Source organism: Phaethon aethereus, assembly GCF_964289735.1.
Source record: "Phaethon aethereus genome assembly, contig: HAP1_SCAFFOLD_394, whole genome shotgun sequence".
Taxonomy (NCBI): domain Eukaryota; kingdom Metazoa; phylum Chordata; class Aves; order Phaethontiformes; family Phaethontidae; genus Phaethon; species Phaethon aethereus.
The window spans coordinates 26,526-45,332 of NW_028114206.1; the positions used below are offsets into that span (position 1 = coordinate 26,526).

General features: G+C 48.0%; 1 protein-coding gene across 1 annotated transcript; it reads left to right on the top strand.

The window, feature by feature from the left end:
* Nucleotides 1–3,587: 3,587 nt before the first annotated feature.
* On the top strand, nucleotides 3,588–18,197 carry LOC309416178 (serine/threonine-protein kinase PAK 3-like; the record flags this gene model as incomplete). The annotated part of the gene is made up of 9 exons (XM_082015753.1): nucleotides 3,588–3,696; nucleotides 5,503–5,566; nucleotides 8,016–8,064; nucleotides 9,648–9,760; nucleotides 10,520–10,637; nucleotides 11,517–11,616; nucleotides 12,057–12,253; nucleotides 16,165–16,302; nucleotides 17,464–18,197. The coding sequence occupies 9 exons, from the start codon at nucleotides 3,588–3,590 to the stop codon at nucleotides 17,554–17,556; spliced, it is 981 nt and encodes a 326-aa protein (XP_081871879.1). The 3' UTR covers nucleotides 17,557–18,197.
* Nucleotides 18,198–18,807: the final 610 nt, after the last annotated feature.

Genomic DNA, 18,807 nt, shown 5'->3' on the forward strand with positions numbered 1-18,807 from the left:
GAATCCCTGATACTCTATCCCTTTAGTCATGTAAACTGTTGACCAAGTCTGGGACTAGGAGTGGATTCAGTCGCACCTAGACTCCCCTCTGAAAAGGACTTTAGAAAGCATGGGGGTCCACCCTGAACCTCGTGACTCAACGGGAGGGCATTCCTTTACTTTCCTTACCTAACCTTAGTCATAAACCGTTGACCAAGTCCAGGACTAGGGGTGGATTTCGGTCCACTCTGAGCCTCGTGTCTCAAGAGGAGGGTCTCCCCTAGTTTCTCTCCTCAAGATACACATTAACTCGATCCGATAGACACGTAAATCATTCCAGTTTAATTGTAATCTGGCTTCTCTCTGCATAGCTTTTCCACGTTGAATATGGAATAGAGTGGACCTTGCCAGCAACTTCTGTTAATTTGCGCTTTTTACAAATCTAGATTAAAATCATTCGCTTTCTGGTATCTTCGGCAGTGATTCTTTAAGCAGCCTAAATTATCCATCCGTGACAGCCCAGGACGAAGGGAGGGGTGCCAGGAAGGTGTTTTAAGATTTCATCATATTTCCCATTATCCTACTCTGATTTTGATTGGCAAGAACTTAAACAAATTTCCCCAAGTTGAGTCTGTTTTGCCCGTGATGGTAATTGCTGAATGATCTCTCCCTGTCCTTATCTCGAGCCACAGGCTTGTCCTTATATTTTCTCTCCCCTGTCCAGCTGAGGAGGGGGAGTGACAGAGCAGCTTTGGTGGGCACCTGGCGTCTAGCCAAGGTCAGCCCACCACATCTTCTCTACAGCTAATGCAAGAAATCCTTGAAAATTCCCCTCTATCACAAAACACCACAAAAAAATCCTCAGGGTCCATAACCTGTTGCTCAAAGGATCCAAGAATAACTCATAAAACGCACAAAACAAGTATACCCTGTACCCCAATCTGAACAGCGTGAAGGAGCAAGGATGCAAAGAAACAAAAGTAAACATGACCTTTGGCCACTAATGCTTCTCCGGAAAAATGGTCATGATTGCTCCATCTACTGTCTGCTTTAGTTGTAAAAACAAGCAAGAGAAGAAAAGTCACAGTTTCAATGCCATTTAGGGGACAAAAGCAGAAAGAGAATTCATTTCAGGAGTATTCCACAAGGTGGAAGTTTTTAAGGCTGCTGCTTGACCACCTGATTTTTGAACGTGGGTCTGACTCATTTTGGGGCCTGACACTGCCTCTTTCGCAGTGAGATGTCAACTTACCTCCCGACAGGGAGGCGATTCGACACAGTCAGCACGGCTTCACCTAGGACAAGTCCTGCCTGACCAACCTACTGGCCTTCTGTGATGCAGCGACCACATTAGTGGGCAAGGGAAGAGCAACCGACGTCGTCTATCCAGAGTTCTGTAAGGCCTTTGAGACAGTCCCCCACAACAGCCTTCTCTCTAAGTTGGAGAGAGAGAGATTTGATGGACTGTGGACTGTGCTGAGTGGTGCGGTTGACACGCCTGAGCGAAGGGATGCCGTCCAGAGGGACCTGGATAAGCTCAAGGAATGGGCTCGTGTGAACCTCTAAGGTTCAGCATGGCCAAGTGCAGGGTCCTGACACAGTACTCCAGCTGGGGTCTTGCCACAGCGGAGTGGAGGGGCAGAGTTCATGTACTTCACGGCATCCTTCGAATTTATGAAGGACTATCAACAGAGATGGGGTTGTCCATGAGCATGAGAACCACATGAAGTCTAAAAGTCAGCAAAAGCACCTGCTCCAAAGCGTGGCAGCCTCCTGTCACACCGGAGGCAGCTCTACCTTCCACTGTCTCCAGATGTCAGGGCTCCGGTGGGTCACTCTTGGGGTAGCAGCAGGAACACTTTGGCACAGGTAAAAAAGGTTCCCAGAGCTTCCTGCAAGCATTTGCACAGCTCACAGCCCAGGACAGCCGTGCCTGTGACGGCCACACCGTTTTTACCCTGCCTCCCCAGAACAAGGACAACATTCTGGACATCTCACTCCTGGGCAGAAAGCCCAGAGACTTCCTTTAATGACAGAAATCCAAAGAGCTACAATAAGCTTTTTAAATCAAGTACAGCCAATAAAAAGCAGACAAACCCACCAAAAATGATGGGTAATCCTCTGAGGCACTACTGAGGAAGAAAAGCTCTCCCGTTAAGTCCACTGCCCCTCACAAAACAGACAAGTGGCTTAAAGAGATGCCTTCAAAGAAACTGCAGATGGAAGAGAACCCTGGTAACTCTAGTACAAGAAACTGCCCAACCTGCTGCAGACATATTAGACCAGAAAAGTGGCTTACAAGACACAAAACACAGTACAATCCACCAGAGCAGCAAAAAAGTCAACCAGAAGAAACATCGTACACAAACCAAAGGTGCCTGTCCAACCACTAAAAAGACAAGCTGAAAAAGGACTCTCCACAAAAAAAGGCTACACAGAACACAACGCAAGGCAGAAATAACCTAACCCCAGGAACCCAGGGCAACAAACCCAGATTCTGTCCATAGCAAGAACACGCTTTAATCCTACCTCGCTGAAACTCTGGCATGCCATAACCCTGCCACCCCATCAACCTAGCAAACTGTAGCCCTAGCTTCCCATAACCCTCGCCCATTGTAGCTCTAGGATGTCAACAAAATGAACACAAACTCTCTGGAAATCTCTGCCGGGACCTTCAGGTGGCCCCGGATTTCAGACATCACAACTTGGAAGTGGGAGCAGGACTAGAGCCACAGGGATGTCACCAGCATCCATCTTTACATCATCCGTCACACTCCGATAACGGGCCCAGGTTAAACACTCCCAGGGAGAAAGGCTGAGGCACTCAGAGACATTGAACCAGACAGCCACAGCCACGGGGCTTCAGCTCATCTTTGCTGTGTGAGAGCCACCAGGCAGATGACCCCATCCTCCTGGAGACACTCCTCAGGGCAGACGTACCCAGTGCCAGGTGGCTGGATATGGCCTTTGCTCTATGGGGAGGCGCCTTCTGGGAGCAGGATCCCTCACAGGGGCACTGGGAAGCCCTCCTGGATCCCAGAGAAACATCTCTGTGCTGCTCCGTATCTCACCAAAACCAGGGGTGGAGGAAGGCTGCTTTCATAGCCTCCAAGGCAACCAGCTCACCTGGGCCGCTCTGTGGCCACCTTTGCTGTCAGGCAGGTCTCAGCACTGCTCTGCAAGCAGCTGTCTCCTCCCTGCAGGGCACTCTCCAGCACAGGGTACATCTCCACTTGCTCAGTCTGTGGGCAAAGATCGAAAGGGAGGGATGGGTTTGCTTTGCCCTCATTCCCAGGGTGCCACAAGAGAGACCTGCCACCCCCAAATCAGCCGTGTGACGTGGACACCACATACGAGCTGCAGACGTGGGTCAGGACGGCTGTGGGGAGCGGGCAAGCCAATCTGCGGTGCCCTCGGTGCTGGCTGAAAGCAGAGCTGGAGGCAACGCGGCGAAGCCCAGGGCAGCCGGCAGCAGGGCCCGGCAGGGTGCAGTGCCCGCAGAAATGCCCGGCTCCTGGAGCCTTAGCCCTGGGGCTGCAGCACGGGGACGGCACCAGCTGGGGCTTCGCCGGGAAAAACCAGGCAGGGGTGACCCTGACATCCCACATATGCACCTGGCCTTGGGACTTGACAACCTGGCCCTCTGCCCATCGCCACCAGGGGATCCAGAAAGCAGCGCCACTGGCCATGAAGTGGTCCTGAGACATCGCTCCATGGGTGAGTCTTTAACCAGCGGGCCTAAAATGAGGACAAAGCCTGGAGGCCATCGCTGTTCTGTCCTTCTCCATCCCCCTGTCCTCATCTACATCCCTCTGTCACCCCTCTCTGCCCCTCTGTGCCCCTCTCCTCCTCTTCCCTGCTCCGCCTGGGCCTGGGCCTGCGCCTGGGCCTGGGCCTGGGCCTGGGCAACCCCAGGCAGATGTCCATGAGGCTGTGGGCGGGCGGGGCCTGGCTGGGGGGCGGGATGCAGGCTCAGGCAGCAGGAGGGCGTGCCCCAGGGCATGCCGGGAGCTGTAGTCCTGGGCTCGGGGCTGCCAGGCGGCCATCTTGGTCTTGGAGGCCCAGTCTCCCTGCTCCAGCTGCAGCGAGGCTGCCCTGAGGGCCGGGGCCTCTCAGCCTGCATCTGGCTCGGGTTTGCGTGGGCTGTCTCTGGCCTTGCTCTCCTGGTGACGTGGATGCAGAGGGGCAGATGGACACTTAGTGCCTCTGGAGAGGAGCTGCCGTGGCTGAAGCTGAAGCTGAAGAGCTCAGCAGAAGGTGAAGCAGCTGGAGAATGAGATGAAGAGGATCCCAGCAGCTGCTGCCTCCAGCTGCAGACAAGAGACAGCCGGCCTCTCCAGGTGAGGAAGGGTCCCTCTCAGTAGTTCTCAGCAGACCAGATCTCCAATGTGCACCGCGGGGTCTGTATAAATAAGGAGAAGTGCAGTACGGCCACGTAGTGTGTGTTGGCGGGGGGGGGGGGTGGGGGGGGTTGGTGTGGGTGCGTGCGTGCGTGCGGGTGCGTGGCTGTGCATCTAGGCAGCCTCATGTTGTCGGAGCTGTAAGGCACGAATGTGTTCTCTTAGGTGGACAGTCAAGTGAGTGGAGCTACAGCAGAGGAAGGGAGGAAAGGGCAGACAGAGACAGAAGTGCCTGAATTCTCTAACTGGCCTGGCAGTGCAGAGGGCAGGAACTCCGGTGAGTGCTGGGTCCATGGGGTCATGTCACCCCTCTTCTGTGTCCCAGTCCCTCCCTGCCCGCTCCCCTTTCCCTCTGTGTAACTTTTTTTTTTTTTGGTTCTGTTTCCCTCCTCTATTACCGTGCTCTGCTCCCTACCTCCCCTTTCTCTTTTCTCCAAGTCTTTCTCTTTCTCTCTCATCTCCCTCTCCCTTTACTTTCCCTCTTGCCCCTCTTTCCTGTTCCCTGTGCTTCTTTTTTTCTGTCTCTCTCTGTCTGCAGGCCAGTGCACGTTTTTCCTTCTCCATCTCTTTGAATCATAGACTAGTTTGGGTTGGAAGGGATCTTTAAAGGTTGTCCAGTCCAACCCCCCTGAAAGGTTGAGAAGATCCCCTCCTGGAAACACTCTGCAGTATTTTTCCTGTTCTGAAAATGGCACCTGTTCATCAAAATTGATTCCAGAACCCAAGGTGCATGTAATCTTTGGTAGTATTAAACCTTCTGTTGAATCACACAGAGTATTTATTCCTAAGGAAATAAAGGCTCTGTTGTTCCAGCGCTCGCTAGTGTTTCTCGACAACAAACACTTGCATTGGTGCTTGTTCTTTTCTGATACCTGTCTGCTGTGAATGTTTCTCCATGCTCTTAGTTTGCTGTCAAGGTAACTCTCCAAAGGACTGTAGAAAATCCGTCTTTGTGGAGGCTGTCTGTGCTGTGGAGCTGCCTGTATGACGAAGTTGTTGTTGTTGTTGTTGCCCAAGTGGCTACAAATGACTCACAAGCCCAGACAGTGGAGCTGCATTTCTGACCTGCTGGAAGTTGGTATCTCCAGTTTGCAGTGAGCATCTTTAATTTTGTTTCTTTCAGGGAGCGTTGTGAGCATGGGAGATCCTAAGAAGAAATATACTGAATTGGAGCAAATTGGCCAAGGGTAAGTCTGACCACAGTTACTGACACGAAAAATGGGCCAGGTATTTTGCTGGTGTAATATCAAGAGTGAAGTCAGGCAAGCTCCAGACATGTTCAGACAACCCTGGATTTAGATTCTCCTGTCTCTCAGTACCGATCAAATTTATAAGCGCGGTCGGAAGGCACGGCCAAAGACAACCTGGTGGAGCCAATGTCTTGTCTGCAGCAAGGAGCAGGACCGGGAAGGTCTACTGTCCCTCAAGTGTGTGGCCCCTATTTGCTTATGTTCTTAGGGGGAGAAGGGGGAATAGTTTTTTGTATGTCGCAAAATAATCTGGCCACGCTAAAGAATGGCGAAAAAACTTTGTTGCCTAAAAGAGCAATTTAGCACCTGCTAGTTGTGAGATAGATACCAGTTCTCAATACCATTTCTTTCGAATATTTTGCTCTAAAAAGATATTCAGTGATCTGGGTTATAACCACATAGTTTAGCAACAGAACGCAGAGATTAAATAATAAGCTCTCTTTTCTAGCAGAGGCAGAAAAGAACAAAAATTCAGTAATAAACAGAGAGTTAAAGCACAAAGTACTTGATGAGAACATGCATCATCTGCCTGATGGCAGACCACTTGTGGACCCTGCAGGTTTTAGGAGTTTACAGAAAAAAAACCATCAGGCTATTTCCCTTTGAAGCCCAACCATGCTTACTGTAACTAGGATTGATTTGAAATGGTTCCGATGTGAGGAGGCAAGAAGAAATGGCATCAAAACTAGGTACCTGACTTGCGTTTTAAATACAGACAGACTCCCTGCTCGGTCAAAGTTTCCGTGGCTGTGTCGTAGTTCCGGGAGGGCCAGCGCCATTGTGTAGCACCAGGATCACGCTGCTGTCAGTGTCTGACAGAAGCTGTTCACTGACATCGGGAGATGTTTTCCTGCCTGTTAAGGCAGGTGACCTTAGTGTTTGTAAAGAAACCGTGACTGCTTGTGAGGTTTGGAGTCAGGGTAGCACGTTGCTGGCCTAGAACTGATAGATGCTGCAGAAAGCCAGACGCACTCATGCTCTTTCTCTGGCAGGCTTTATCGTAGACACTTCTTGTTTGGTGGGGCACTTGTGGGAAGGTGTTTCTGCTCCATTCGTTGTATAAAAACCCTTTCTGGGATTGCCGCATGCGTTGTACCCGAAGGTTTGGTTCTCATTGTCATTTGTAAAATGTCAGTGGACACTTAGAGCTGTGCCAGGCTCTCAAAAGATATGTGTCGACTGAAGAAGTGAGAGCCAGAAGAAACATGCGTGTGACGCACGTGTGACCGTGACAGTATGACCATCGCCCTCACCGTCTTTTGTTTTGCCCATCCTAGGAGTGAGCTTGTACAAAGGTGCCTCAGCAGCTGGTGGGAAGAGAAGTGGCTAATATCTGGCCTGAAAGGGTCTCTGAACTGATTTCCTCCAGCTTTTAGTGCAGCTTGAAGATGGCACGCCCTTCTTACAGAGCAGTGAGCGTGCTGCCGTCACCAGCTCGTGACTGTCATGCTGCAGGTCAATTTGTAGTGATGGGGAAAAATCCTCCAGAAAAAAATCGTCCCTGGTGCCTGTTGGATAGCAGTGCTTCAGACATATTTCAGCCTGCAGGTACACAAACAAGCCAGGGGATCAGGTGAAAAGGAGCAAACTGATTTTGGCATTGTCAGTCAGTGGGACACTTGCCGGATGGGTGTTCCCACTTCTCAGAATTCCCTCGCTGGCTCTCCCTTGCCTCACTGCCCATGCAGACGTCAGCTTTGACATGATGGCAGTGTAAACCTGTGCTTAGCTCAGAAGGAACACTAATGGGGTTTACAAGCCTGCAGTTACTTTAAACCCAAAGGGGTTTCCTCTGACCGTGGCCTTTCAGGCCCTTTACATCATTACAGGGGAAGAACCTCTTTTAACAAGAGGCAGATGGCAAACAAAACGCCACACTGCCTCGTCCGCAGATGAGAGCACCATTTCTTTCTGGTGGCTCTACAACACAACCCGTGTCTGCCACAGGAGGAAAATACAGATACCATGAAGAGTCCTTCACGTGTCCGGTGCACCTAACAGAAGCAGCTGCTGACGGCTCTTGACACCTAAAGAAGCTGTCTAAGGATCCCCTGTTTGGAGCACAACATGCCTTAACCTGCTCTAGCTGTGACCTTGTAGGATGGCTGGAGAATAGTTTCCTTGCTTTGCTATGCTGGAGAAAGCTGTGTCTGGATCCTTTCCTCATGTTGGACATCCCTTGTTCTTCACGTTGGGCATAAGTTTTCTCTTGGATACCCTGCATGGCAGAGGGCTGGTGGGCTGCTGCGCTGTGCGCTGCTGCCTGAAGGAGTGGGTGAACAAAGGTGTTTTTTAAACCCTATAGGCAGCAGCGATCTCCTGTCTGGGCTTGCTTTCACTCCTAGGGACTAAAGTGCTCCTTTCTTTGCTGCTGTTTTGCTTCTAGGGCGTCAGGAACTGTTTACATGGCGATGGACATCACCACAGGACAAGAGGTAAGTGTCTACAGTCCCAGCCGATTTTGCAGGTCTTTAGTGCTCTCCCCTCTGGTGCGAAGGGTGGATGGGGCTTTTGGGTGGCCAGTAGATCTTTACTGCCAAGGTGGTTCCTCTGAAGCACAGGCTAGTGTCAGCTGGCAAAATGCATCATCTGCTGTCTTCAGCCTTCAGAAATCCCAGCAAGCTTTTGGGACTGATAAAAACAGTATCATTTTTATTGCCAGCGTCAATGTGTTGGTTTAGAAATCATTCTCTTGTCTGTCAGTGTAGAAGAAGTATATCAAGAGCAAAGATCTCTCCCAAACCAAACAGTCGTGTTTAAGTCTGGTGTCAGTGACAGCCCATTACAGCCCGTGAAGTGCTCGCAGGGAAGTGGGGGCCAGGAGGGTGAGAAACGAATCTTGAAGGAAAGCGGCGTTAGCTTTGACAGCCCCTGTAGTGACCAGTTTAAAGTGGCCTCTTCACATTCCTTTCCTTTTCCAAGGCAAGCGGTCTTGAATCTATACAAACCCTGCCTGAAAATGTGGCTAGAAACCCAGGAATGGGAGCGGAGGGGTGGTCTCTTTCATGCCATGTTGAGAGCAGGACTAGATAGAGGCGCTTTATAACTGCTCTTAGGTAGAGGTCTAGCCCTGCTTAGGACCCGGGGTGTATCCATCAAATGACATAGAATGGATTATTTTTTTGAAACCCTCAAAGTAATTGCCAATCTGAACTGTGTTAAGGAATGTGTATTTCGAGTTGCAAAATCAAGATTCAAGAAGCTAGGAAGTGCCAGGTGTAGATAGCTAGGGTCTGGCGGCCGGAAGATATCACGCTGTACGGAAAGTTAGGGCCCCTCTCCTGAAAGCCAATAGCGTTTAATTTATGATGCAAGCAGACGGAAGTGAGGTTATAAACCTAAGCTATATAACGCCGTGTCACACACTAATAAACGCCATTTGCCGTCTACCACATTGGTGTCAGCGAGCTGATGGCCCGAGCGGCCTGGGGTTGGTCACCGTGCCGTTCCTGAACCAGGTCGCCACGAAGGCAACAGCCAGGACTGTATTTTTTGTGTGTGTAACCTTAATGATTATTTTAGTATGGCTTTTGAAATGTAATGTACGTCTGTGTTTTCTCTCTGTTATGCCGTCAAGTCAAGAGTAACAGCAGTTGCTGAAATAATGATGACAAATCGTACAATTACTAAAGCATTACCAGCAGTTTTTGTGTATCTTGGCAGTAACAAAATCACTTCCTGCTTGCAAACTGTGCATCAACAATAATAGTGGTGGTAAACTAAGACCATCTGAGAAGAATGTCGGTCCAGAGAGTGTTGTTAGAGATGCGTGCTTGATAGTTTAAAGAGCATTTGTACAGATTTCACAAGACAAAATGTATATGGCCGTGTGTCCTGTAACTAGCACCCAGGCTAGCAGAGAAATTGGGTGTTGTAATATAAGTTACTGAGCTCTTTGGTCTGATACCAAGACAGTTTGGCACAGCTCTGCTATGTCATTCCAAAAACACGCGCTCCATGTTCATTGGGACCTTGTGCAACAGGCTACTCAAGTTAATGGCTTTCCCTGTCGTTTTAGGTGGCCATAAAGCAAATTAATCTCCAACAACAGCCCAAAAAGGAGCTAATAGTTAACGAAATCCTCATCATGAGAGAAAACAAGAGCTCCAATATTGTGAACTATTTAGACAGGTGAGTAGTTCTGGTATGATCACGTGAATGTTCATTTACATGCTGCAAGCCAAACCTTTTTAAAAACCCCTTTGGTCACTGGCAGAAAATTGACCTCTATTGTTTATCTACTCATAGCCAATGTATGGGAGGAGACTGCATTTTGTCTGCATTAATCTTTTCTGGCATATATTGCTTAAGACTGTTTTCAAGGACCTGGCACAGCCATCTCAGCCTACCTCCATGTTGTTTTGTTGTTGGCTTGATTGGTTTCGTGGTTGTTTAAGTTGATCATCTTTTCTGTGTCTTATCATAAGTGCTGGTAAATCCTCCTCGAAATTACTTCCTTTGGGCTGTTCCTGCTCTTTTCCATTGCTGTGGATATCAGGAAGGTGAAGTTCTTGTTTGCAGAAACACGTAATTTGCCACTTTTTAAATTGTTTCTCCTGTTCCTGGATGTATTTTCTGGTAGGTTTTCCAAACTGTTGACCAATTCCTGTCCTCACTGGTACACATCCTCCTGGTCCAAGATTTATCTTTGCCATTACTGAACTTCAATTTTTCACTTGCTTGCCAACTCGGACGTCTAATTGTTCACTTATGGGCCTTCCTCATTTAGACCGCACAGGTTCTAAGTCCTGTATAGCCTAGAGGGAATGTCTATTCATGTTGTCCTGTCCTCATGTAAGAATGACTTGGAAACAAAATCAGCTGTAGCCTTTTTCCTGAGGTAATTTAGCCGTGCACGCTCATCTCAGTGCCATTGTTTTCATCTTTCAGCTACCTCGTCGGTGACACACTGTGGGTGGTTATGGAATACCTAGCTGGAGGCTCTTTAAATGATGTTCTTGAGGAGACATGTATGGATGAAGGACAGATAGCAGCTGTCTGTAGGGAGGTAAGGGATCCCGCCTGTGCTTCCCATTACTGGGACAGGATGGTACTTCTAAGCAGGTGGTAAGAAGATGAGAGGTTTCATGTTCAGAGTTTTGTTTCTGTGTTGCTTTTATGATACGGAGAAGAAAGAGCATCTTAAGTGAACTGCCTGCCAGTATCGCTGCACTTATTACACTCTGTTGTTTTACTCATAGAATTTTATTGTACTATTTCTTTTTTTGTTGTTTTTAGTTTTACTCTTCTCAACTTTGCCTCTCTAAACCTTTGCCTGGAGCATGCCTGTACTGCATTCCTTTCGTGTACAAGCAAATATGCTGGTGGCAGAATTTTAAAATACCAGCAAAGAAAAAGAGGGGCTCCTTCATCCCAGTCCTTGGCTTAAAAGAATAGCACTCCACCCAAAACGGTGGTTGCTCCTGAAAAATGCCTAACACGCTATTTCCAGATCTGCCGTCAAGCCTAACAATAAAATCTTTCTCATGCGACCTCCGACTCAAAAGTGATCCATCTTATACCGAAGGAAGGGACTTTTTGGTTTTTGGCAAACCATAGTTTGTCACTGGGTGGAGATAGCACATTCCCTGTGTGCTATCTCCACCCAGGAGCAGTGGGTCATTCCCACTGGCCATAGCAGCAGTCATTCCGTGTGTGCTTTCAGGGGACAGTCTGTGCCAAGAATTGACATTTCTGTTTCAAAAGCTACTACGCCTTCGTTTAGGAAGTTATTACTCTGTGTTGAAGCAGCAAGCTCTTCCTCTTGAGAGCACAATACTCTGCCATTACTCTCAATTCAACTAGAAATTAAATCCTTTAGAGCCATTTCTTTTCTTGTGTGATCACTAAGTAAGTTTTACCCTCATGTTTCTTTTTGATCTATGAGTGCCTACAAGCTCTGGATTGCCTTCATTCCAACCAAGTGATCCACAGAGACATCAAAAGCGACAATATCCTCCTCGGAATGGATGGATCTGTCAAACTGAGTAGGTATCCTTGGTCAGGTGCAGCATTCCCAGGATGTGGTGTGGGGCTGCTTTTGACTGACTGCCTGTTACCCAAAAGCGATGCCTGTTGTAGTGCACTGGCAGACCACTGCTGCGAGCTAAGAGCACAGTGCCAACGTCCAGAGAGGTACAGAAAGGAAAAAGGTGTAAAGAGTGGTTTCGGTTTGTGTAGGTCCCTTCCAGAAGGGATAGTAATAAAGAATAATCTAAAGCTTCAAGTGAATAAAAGCCACTGCATGAAACTTGAGGGGTTTTTAAGTGGCCACTTCAGTATTTCCTTGGCTCGAGCACTGAGTAAACAGAGCATGGCCGCTTTACCAGATAGATTCAACAACGCCTTCTGAGGCATCTGGAAGGGATTTCTTTTGCTTGGTTTCATAAATCAAGCTGCCTTTAACAGTACTTGTTTTTCTCCTCAGCTGATTTTGGCTTGTGTGCTCAGATCACCCCTGAGCAGAGTCAACGGAGCACGATGGTCGGGTCTCCTTACTGGATGGCACCAGAAGTGGTGTCGGGAAACACATACGGGCCCAAAGTGGACATCTGGTCGCTTGGGATCACGGCAATTGAAATGGCGCAAGGAGAACCTCCTTACGTTAATGCTCATCCTCTCAGGGTAAGGTGCGAATAAAACCAGAGACCACCGTCTTTCTAACCTGCCCCATGTTTTGTCTCCCATGAGACAAAATCCCAGTTACACCAGCTTGAACTAGTTCCACCAAGGGCTGCTTCTAAATATGTCGCTGGAGCCTATCGGCATATATTGTAGCTGTCGTTATGTCAATAGGGGGACCTTAAAAGAGAAGTGACATGTAGACTGTTCAGAAATGTGTCATTTTTGCCCTCAACCACGCTTGAGATTTCTCATGTGCTTTTGGAACTCTCTTTGAGCTGTATCTCTGAATGACAAGAATTTTTCAGCAGCAAGATCCTCCAGTTGGGGAATTTTTATGAAAAATATTTCAACTGTACGTGCAGGAGAAGTCTTTCCAAACTCAGATCAGTGCCGATTGCTCACCTGCGCCTTTCAGGAAGTGTTACTGGTTCTAGTAATGCCATAATCACTTCTTAGCAAATGCTTTTCTACAAGTATGTTTTAGCACAGGTACTTGTAGTACACTAGTGTATTTTGATGTTTTGAAGTTTCCAGTTTTGTCCTAATTCCTTAAAATGAAATGACCAGTTCTTATACCAAAGGAACGTGTCATAGTGGAGGAATGTCTGCCAAGATAACACCTCATGACTGAGAGCTGAAACAGAGCTCAATGCTGCACAGTTAATTCCTGACAGGATGCAGGAATTCCGGAGGAAATTAAGTTTGCTCTATGCGTATACATACGCAATTCTTATTAAGGCTAGAATTAAAATAGAGCCTGACCTTTAGCTTTTCTCATAGCAGTAAGGCTGTGCTCTCTCTGGTCTGTGGCACCCCGACTGCGTACTGCAGACTGAAAGAAGAAACAAGAGAATGGTCAGGAAATACCCCCGGCCAAGCAAAGAGAGGAGCCCATACTCCACCTGCTTCCCTGGGAGACCCTTGCAAAAAATGCATTTGCATAAGGCAGCAAAAACCCGTGAAGAGCATTAGCGTGACTGGTCGGGATGCTGAAGGTTCCCTGCCTCCTTAACCTCAAATGCTGATTAGGGCTCCTCGAGAAGCCTCAGGTCAACTGTTTGTTAGAAAGATCACTGGATTTCTTCTCTCTGACCAAACTCAGCTCTTCCTGCCCTCACCCAGATTCTTTGAGATGCTCTTTTTCTCCATATATGCCTCATCTCCTGCTGGAGATACGATCAGCTTGGACACTTAGAGCTTCAAGGCATCTTCAGGTGTCTTAGTAAAACTGTGGTAGATGAAAATCAGGCACCTGAAGTTGCTTCCATCTGCATTGGCTTCCTGGGCTCTTTTTCAGCGGTTGTTGCCCCTGAGCTAGGAACAGTGAACAGCCTGTGATGGACTGCCTGAAGTTCCCCAGTTATCAGCTAGTTTTATTAAGGTCAATCAACCCCGACAGGATTGATTTGTTTTTTATGAAGGATTGTTTTAATAATGGAAGGCACACAGGAGCTTCCGTTACTTAAACACCTAAATAAATTGTAAGGGCATGAAAGGCTCATTAGTCCTAGAGTTAGCAGCAGTCTTCATGTAGATGCAGTGTTGTTTTCCACGTGTAGAGCAGGCGCATCCCATGCTGCTCACATTCTTTCCAGCTGATGCAGAACTCACAGGAGTGAACAATTTTCGAGCCATGTGTGTCTTGGATGTGTCTGTGATGGTATTTGTTTCCTCTCACTGTGATTTTCTTCCATCCGGCGCATGCCGAGGGCCTGGGGGACAAACACTGGTGTGATAAAAACCCTTTGAAATTCAGGTTGGACCTCCTCCTGATTTCAATTAAAAAAAAAAACAAACAGAAAACCACGGAAACAAAACAAAGCCTTAAGCATTTCTTTTTCATTTCTTAACCACAGCGCATCAATTTGTCTCAAAACTGTAGCATTTTTTTCAAATGCTGCACATCTTCTACAGTTTCAGGCTTCTTAATCATCTGTATGTTGTTCTGTCACGTATCTGGGTGGCCTGGATACCTTTAGGATCTTGCTTTCACAGACTGCAGCTGTAATGGTCTGCTGAAGCCTTTCTTGTTTCTTGGCATGTGAAACAAATTAATGAGCTTATTGCCCCTTTGCAGCTACTGCGAACGCTCCTTCCCTTTGTACCGTACTTGCTTTTCTTTGCCAGCTGCATATCATAGGAGACCAAAAGATATGTGATAAGAAGGTACTTCAGCTTCCCGTAGACCTTTCCCTGTTCTGGTGGAAATACTGAAAAGGGGACGTACCGAGCTGAAGATGACTCTTCTTTGGGATTCATGTTCTGAGAAGAAACAAGTAACTAAAAGAGCTCCATTTGTCCTGGCACTCCTGTTTCACACTCAGGTGAATGTGGCTGCAGTAAAATCCCCAAAGCTGCCATTGGTGCTGTAGTCCTTTCCCGCAGGAGAAGTATCATCCCTCGGGTAGCGCAATTGAAGCGTAGTGAGGACAGGCACTCCAGCTCACCACTGTGTCCGGTGGCTGAGGTCAGCTGCAGATGGACAGGAGCAGACTGATGTTGTGACATTTATGTTGTGGGAAAAGGAAAGAAGCTTCCTTTTATTGTTTTTACTCTAGGATCGTTTCTTTGCCTTTTTAGGCTTGGAAATTGTCCTCTGTATTTAAGAGGACAATAGCAAAGTCAATGTGGTCCCGGTCTAGTTAAGTGCCAGTAGAACAGAGCTGTTGTAATGGCAGACGTTTTAATGGAAGACCCCATGGCCTATTTCTATCATTATTGCTGTGTAGTTTAGACGTATTCTGGAAGTTTATGTCTGAATAGTTCAAAAGGTTTGTCTTCCGTTTCTACATAACATCTTGCAAAAGCGCAATGAACTCATCTCGCTGGCTTCTCAGCATGTTAGACCTTGGTTACAAGCGAACCACACTGGATACTGCTCACCCTGTGTTTTGCAAAATGACGTTGTACTCCCTTGGCCTGAGGAATATCAGGAAGACTTGCTCAGCTGCATGAACTCCGTCAGCTACTTGACAGTGAACATCCTTGGCTTTGCTTAGGAAACTTGAGCTTAGCTTTGGCTGGATGCTGTTGAAGAGGAGAAAGGCTGGAATTTTCAAGTGTTTGGCTAGGCTTGTGTGCACAGAATGACTGTGCATTCAGATGAGCAGCTGGACATTTATGCACAACATGGAGGGGAATCCACAGAGGACTCAACCCTTAACACAGGTGAATACTCCCAATTCTGAGGTAGCGGAGTGTTCCCATAGCGATGGAATTACTCGTTTTTCTGATAGCAAGCATTAAACGTTTTCTTCTTAACACATAAGTGACGCTGATCTGGAATTTGGAGACTGCTGAAAGACGTTGTTGCAGCTTGGCTCCCATCTGCCCAAAGATGCATTTTCTTCATAAGATATTTATGCATGCAACTTATGTGCCTGTGTTGAAAAAAAGGTTCCCAATGTTTCTGTTTCTTTATCCAAGGACTAAGCTGATGGATTTCCTTTTTTCCCATCTGGTTACCATTTTTATCAAGAGCAGAGCAAAAAACTTGGCTACCTTTGCTTTATGGAAGCTGTACTTTAGGGAACAGTGAGCCCCGCCGAGATGCATTTTCAGTAGTAATCCTCAGAAATAATAGCGTTAGGCCAAATTCACTCTTTAAAAGAGCCTGTAAACTGTCACTGTCACAAGCCTGTCACTAGTTGGAGAAGCAAAATGTGCTTTTGCTGATGTAGTTCATACTAACCAGGTCAGTCCGTGAAATCAGCTGTCAAGGCAAGATCATTTTGATATTGGAAGAGCTGTGGCTGCCTCAAGGTTTTTTATGTAGCTATAGAAAAATCCTGTCTGACCCCCTGCCAGGGAAGAAACTGCCACTGGAGACTGAACCTTAAAAAATGGGGTCTATCTGGGCAGTTATGGATATGAAGGAAACAGGTGGAGTCTCATGTTCCCTTTTTCTCTAGGCGCTGCATCTGATCGCTACGAACGGGACACCAGAGCTGCAGAACCCTGAGCGATTGTCCGCGGTGTTTCGCGACTTTCTGAGCTGCTGCCTGGAGGTGGATGTGGACAGGCGAGGGTCTGCCAAGGAACTTCTGCAGGTAAAAGGGGACACGGCTGCAAGCGGAACAGCTGTTCTATGTAATGGTTTTCTCACCAGCTAAACTCAAAGGCATGAGACGGAACCCCCTCATATTAGTCTCCAGTCTTGGTGCTTTTCAAAAGGAAAAGAAGTGGAATCATAGAACAGTTTGGGTTGGAAGGGATCTTTAAAGGTCCTCTAGTCCAACCCCCGTACAGTGATCAGGGACATCTTCGACTAGAGCAGGTTGCTCAGAGCCCCGTCCAACCTGGCCTGGAATGTTCCCAGGGATGGGGCATCTACCACCTCTCCGGGCAACCTGTGCCAGTGTTTAACCACCTCATTGCAAAAAAATTCTTCCTTAGATCCAGCCTGAATCTACCCTCTTGTCGTTTAAAACCATGACCCCTTGTCCTGTTGCAAGAGACCCTGCTAAAAAACCTGTCCCCATCTTTCTTTAGAAGCCCCCTTTAAGTACTGGAAGGCTGCAAAAAGGTCTCTCCGGAGCCTCCTCTTCTCCAGGCTGAACAACCCCAACTCTCTCAGCCTGTCCTCATAGGAGAGGTGTTCTGTCCCTCTGATCATTTTTGCGGCCCTGTGTTGAATTTTGGTAGTATATTCAGCTCTACATAGTGGCAAATGGGATGGTAGCCACTGCTCTCGCTGCAAGCCAGAGCTGAGTCCGTCAGCGCTCTGTCACTGGTGTCCCTGCTCTTGTCTTGGTGCTGAAAACCTGTACCTCCGTGGCCTTCAGAAGAACACATGGGCCTAAATACTCCTGGCATAAACATTTCCTAGAGGTATTGGAGTTCCCTAAGGAACGGCTTATGCCTCTGCTCTTTTCTGACAACTCAGATAGCCCATGTCTTTAGAAAACAGGAACCTAAGTAAGTAACTTGCGTTTCCTGAAAGGAACAAGGCCCTGGGAGAGCAAACAGCATTCCCAGAGTGCTGGCAGGGCAGAAATGCCAGCACGCTGAAGACAACTTGATAAAGGGATTAATGGGATTTTAGACCCTGTTTGCCTGTGATAGCAAGGTACTGGACATGAAGACGCAGGTGCAGATGGTCCCCTCAGTCCTGTTTCAGCGTATTCCCCATAACCAGAGAAATGCTGCTTGAGGCTGTGAGTACCTGAGTTTGGAAAGTAATGGTTCATTTCTTTTTTTCCTTTGCACAGCATCCATTCCTAAAATTAGCCAAGCCTCTCTCCAGCCTGACGCCGCTGATCACGGAAGCAAAGGAAGCGAATAAGAACGGCAGCAGCCACTAGTGCTTCAAGCCGGCTTTCTCCCATGCCAGCTCAGAGCAGGACTGAGAATAAAACTCTATAGAACCTCAACGCTTGTGCTGTGGGACAGGTGGATGGATAAAGAAGCCAATGGTCACAGTCATGGTGGTAGGAGGGAGAACAACCCAGCCCCTCAAGGAGTAAAATATGACCGTTTCTCTTCTTCCTGCCTTCTGGCTCCTGAATTTATTTTGAAGATGAAACAGGGCTTAAGACAGAGAGGTAACGACCACAAATGCTTGCCTGCCTCAGCCATTTCCAAGGGAAAGCAAATTCAGTTGGAAGGTCCCCTTCCTTCTCACCCTGTGAATAAGCTGTACACTCACTTTGAAATTGTGACAGTCAAAACAGCAAGTGAAGCAACAGCCACCCAGTGTTAAAAAAAAAAAAAAAAAAAGGAAAAAACCCCCCTGTAAAACAGCTTAGCGCTGTAGTCTTCATGTTTAGGCCTGGTCCTGCAAAGGGCTAAGTAGCCTTTAAGGTATGAACCACCGTCCTGTTTTGGCAGTAGGAAGGCAGGATGCTTGGGTTATTCTTGGGTTAGGCCATTGGCTTGTTTGGCTTCTTGTTTAGTTCCAGTCTTTGTGTTGCCACTGTCATTCATACCTCAACTGACCTACTGTTGCTCGCTCTGTCCGTCCCAGTGTCCTCGGCTGAGGCAATGGACGGATGCAATGCTGATGGACGGCAGCAGTGAGCACAGCTGTGGGAGGTGCGCCCAGGGAGAGGAAATCTTCCACGTAGTGACCGAGCTGCGGGAGGAGGTGACTAGGTTGAGGCTATCAGGGAGAGCGAGCAAGCGAGAGACTCTTGGAACTGCACCCTGCCTTCCCTGGGACAGGCCCACCAGGCAGACGGGACGCATCATATGGGGGATTCCCTATCCTCTGCCCAGCTGGCTGAACACAGTGACTCCAGTATGCCCTCCGGAAGTCCAAAGGGGCAGTTCTGCTGTGGTTTCTAACACATCAATAACCCTTGCGTCTTTGCTGTCACACAGCTCTCCATGCTCCCTACCTCCACTGAGCTGGCAGACTGCAGCACCTCGCTAGCACCATCCCTCAAACATCGGCGTGCCGCCCCCAGGCTCATCTCTAGCGAGCCGGGTTTTATCCCCTTCCCCCTTCGAATCTAGTTTAAGGCTCTTTCATGGAGCCCTGCTAAGTCCTGTGCAAAGACCCTTTTCCCCCTTTGAGACACGTGTACCCCACCTGTCACCAGCAGGCCTGGTGT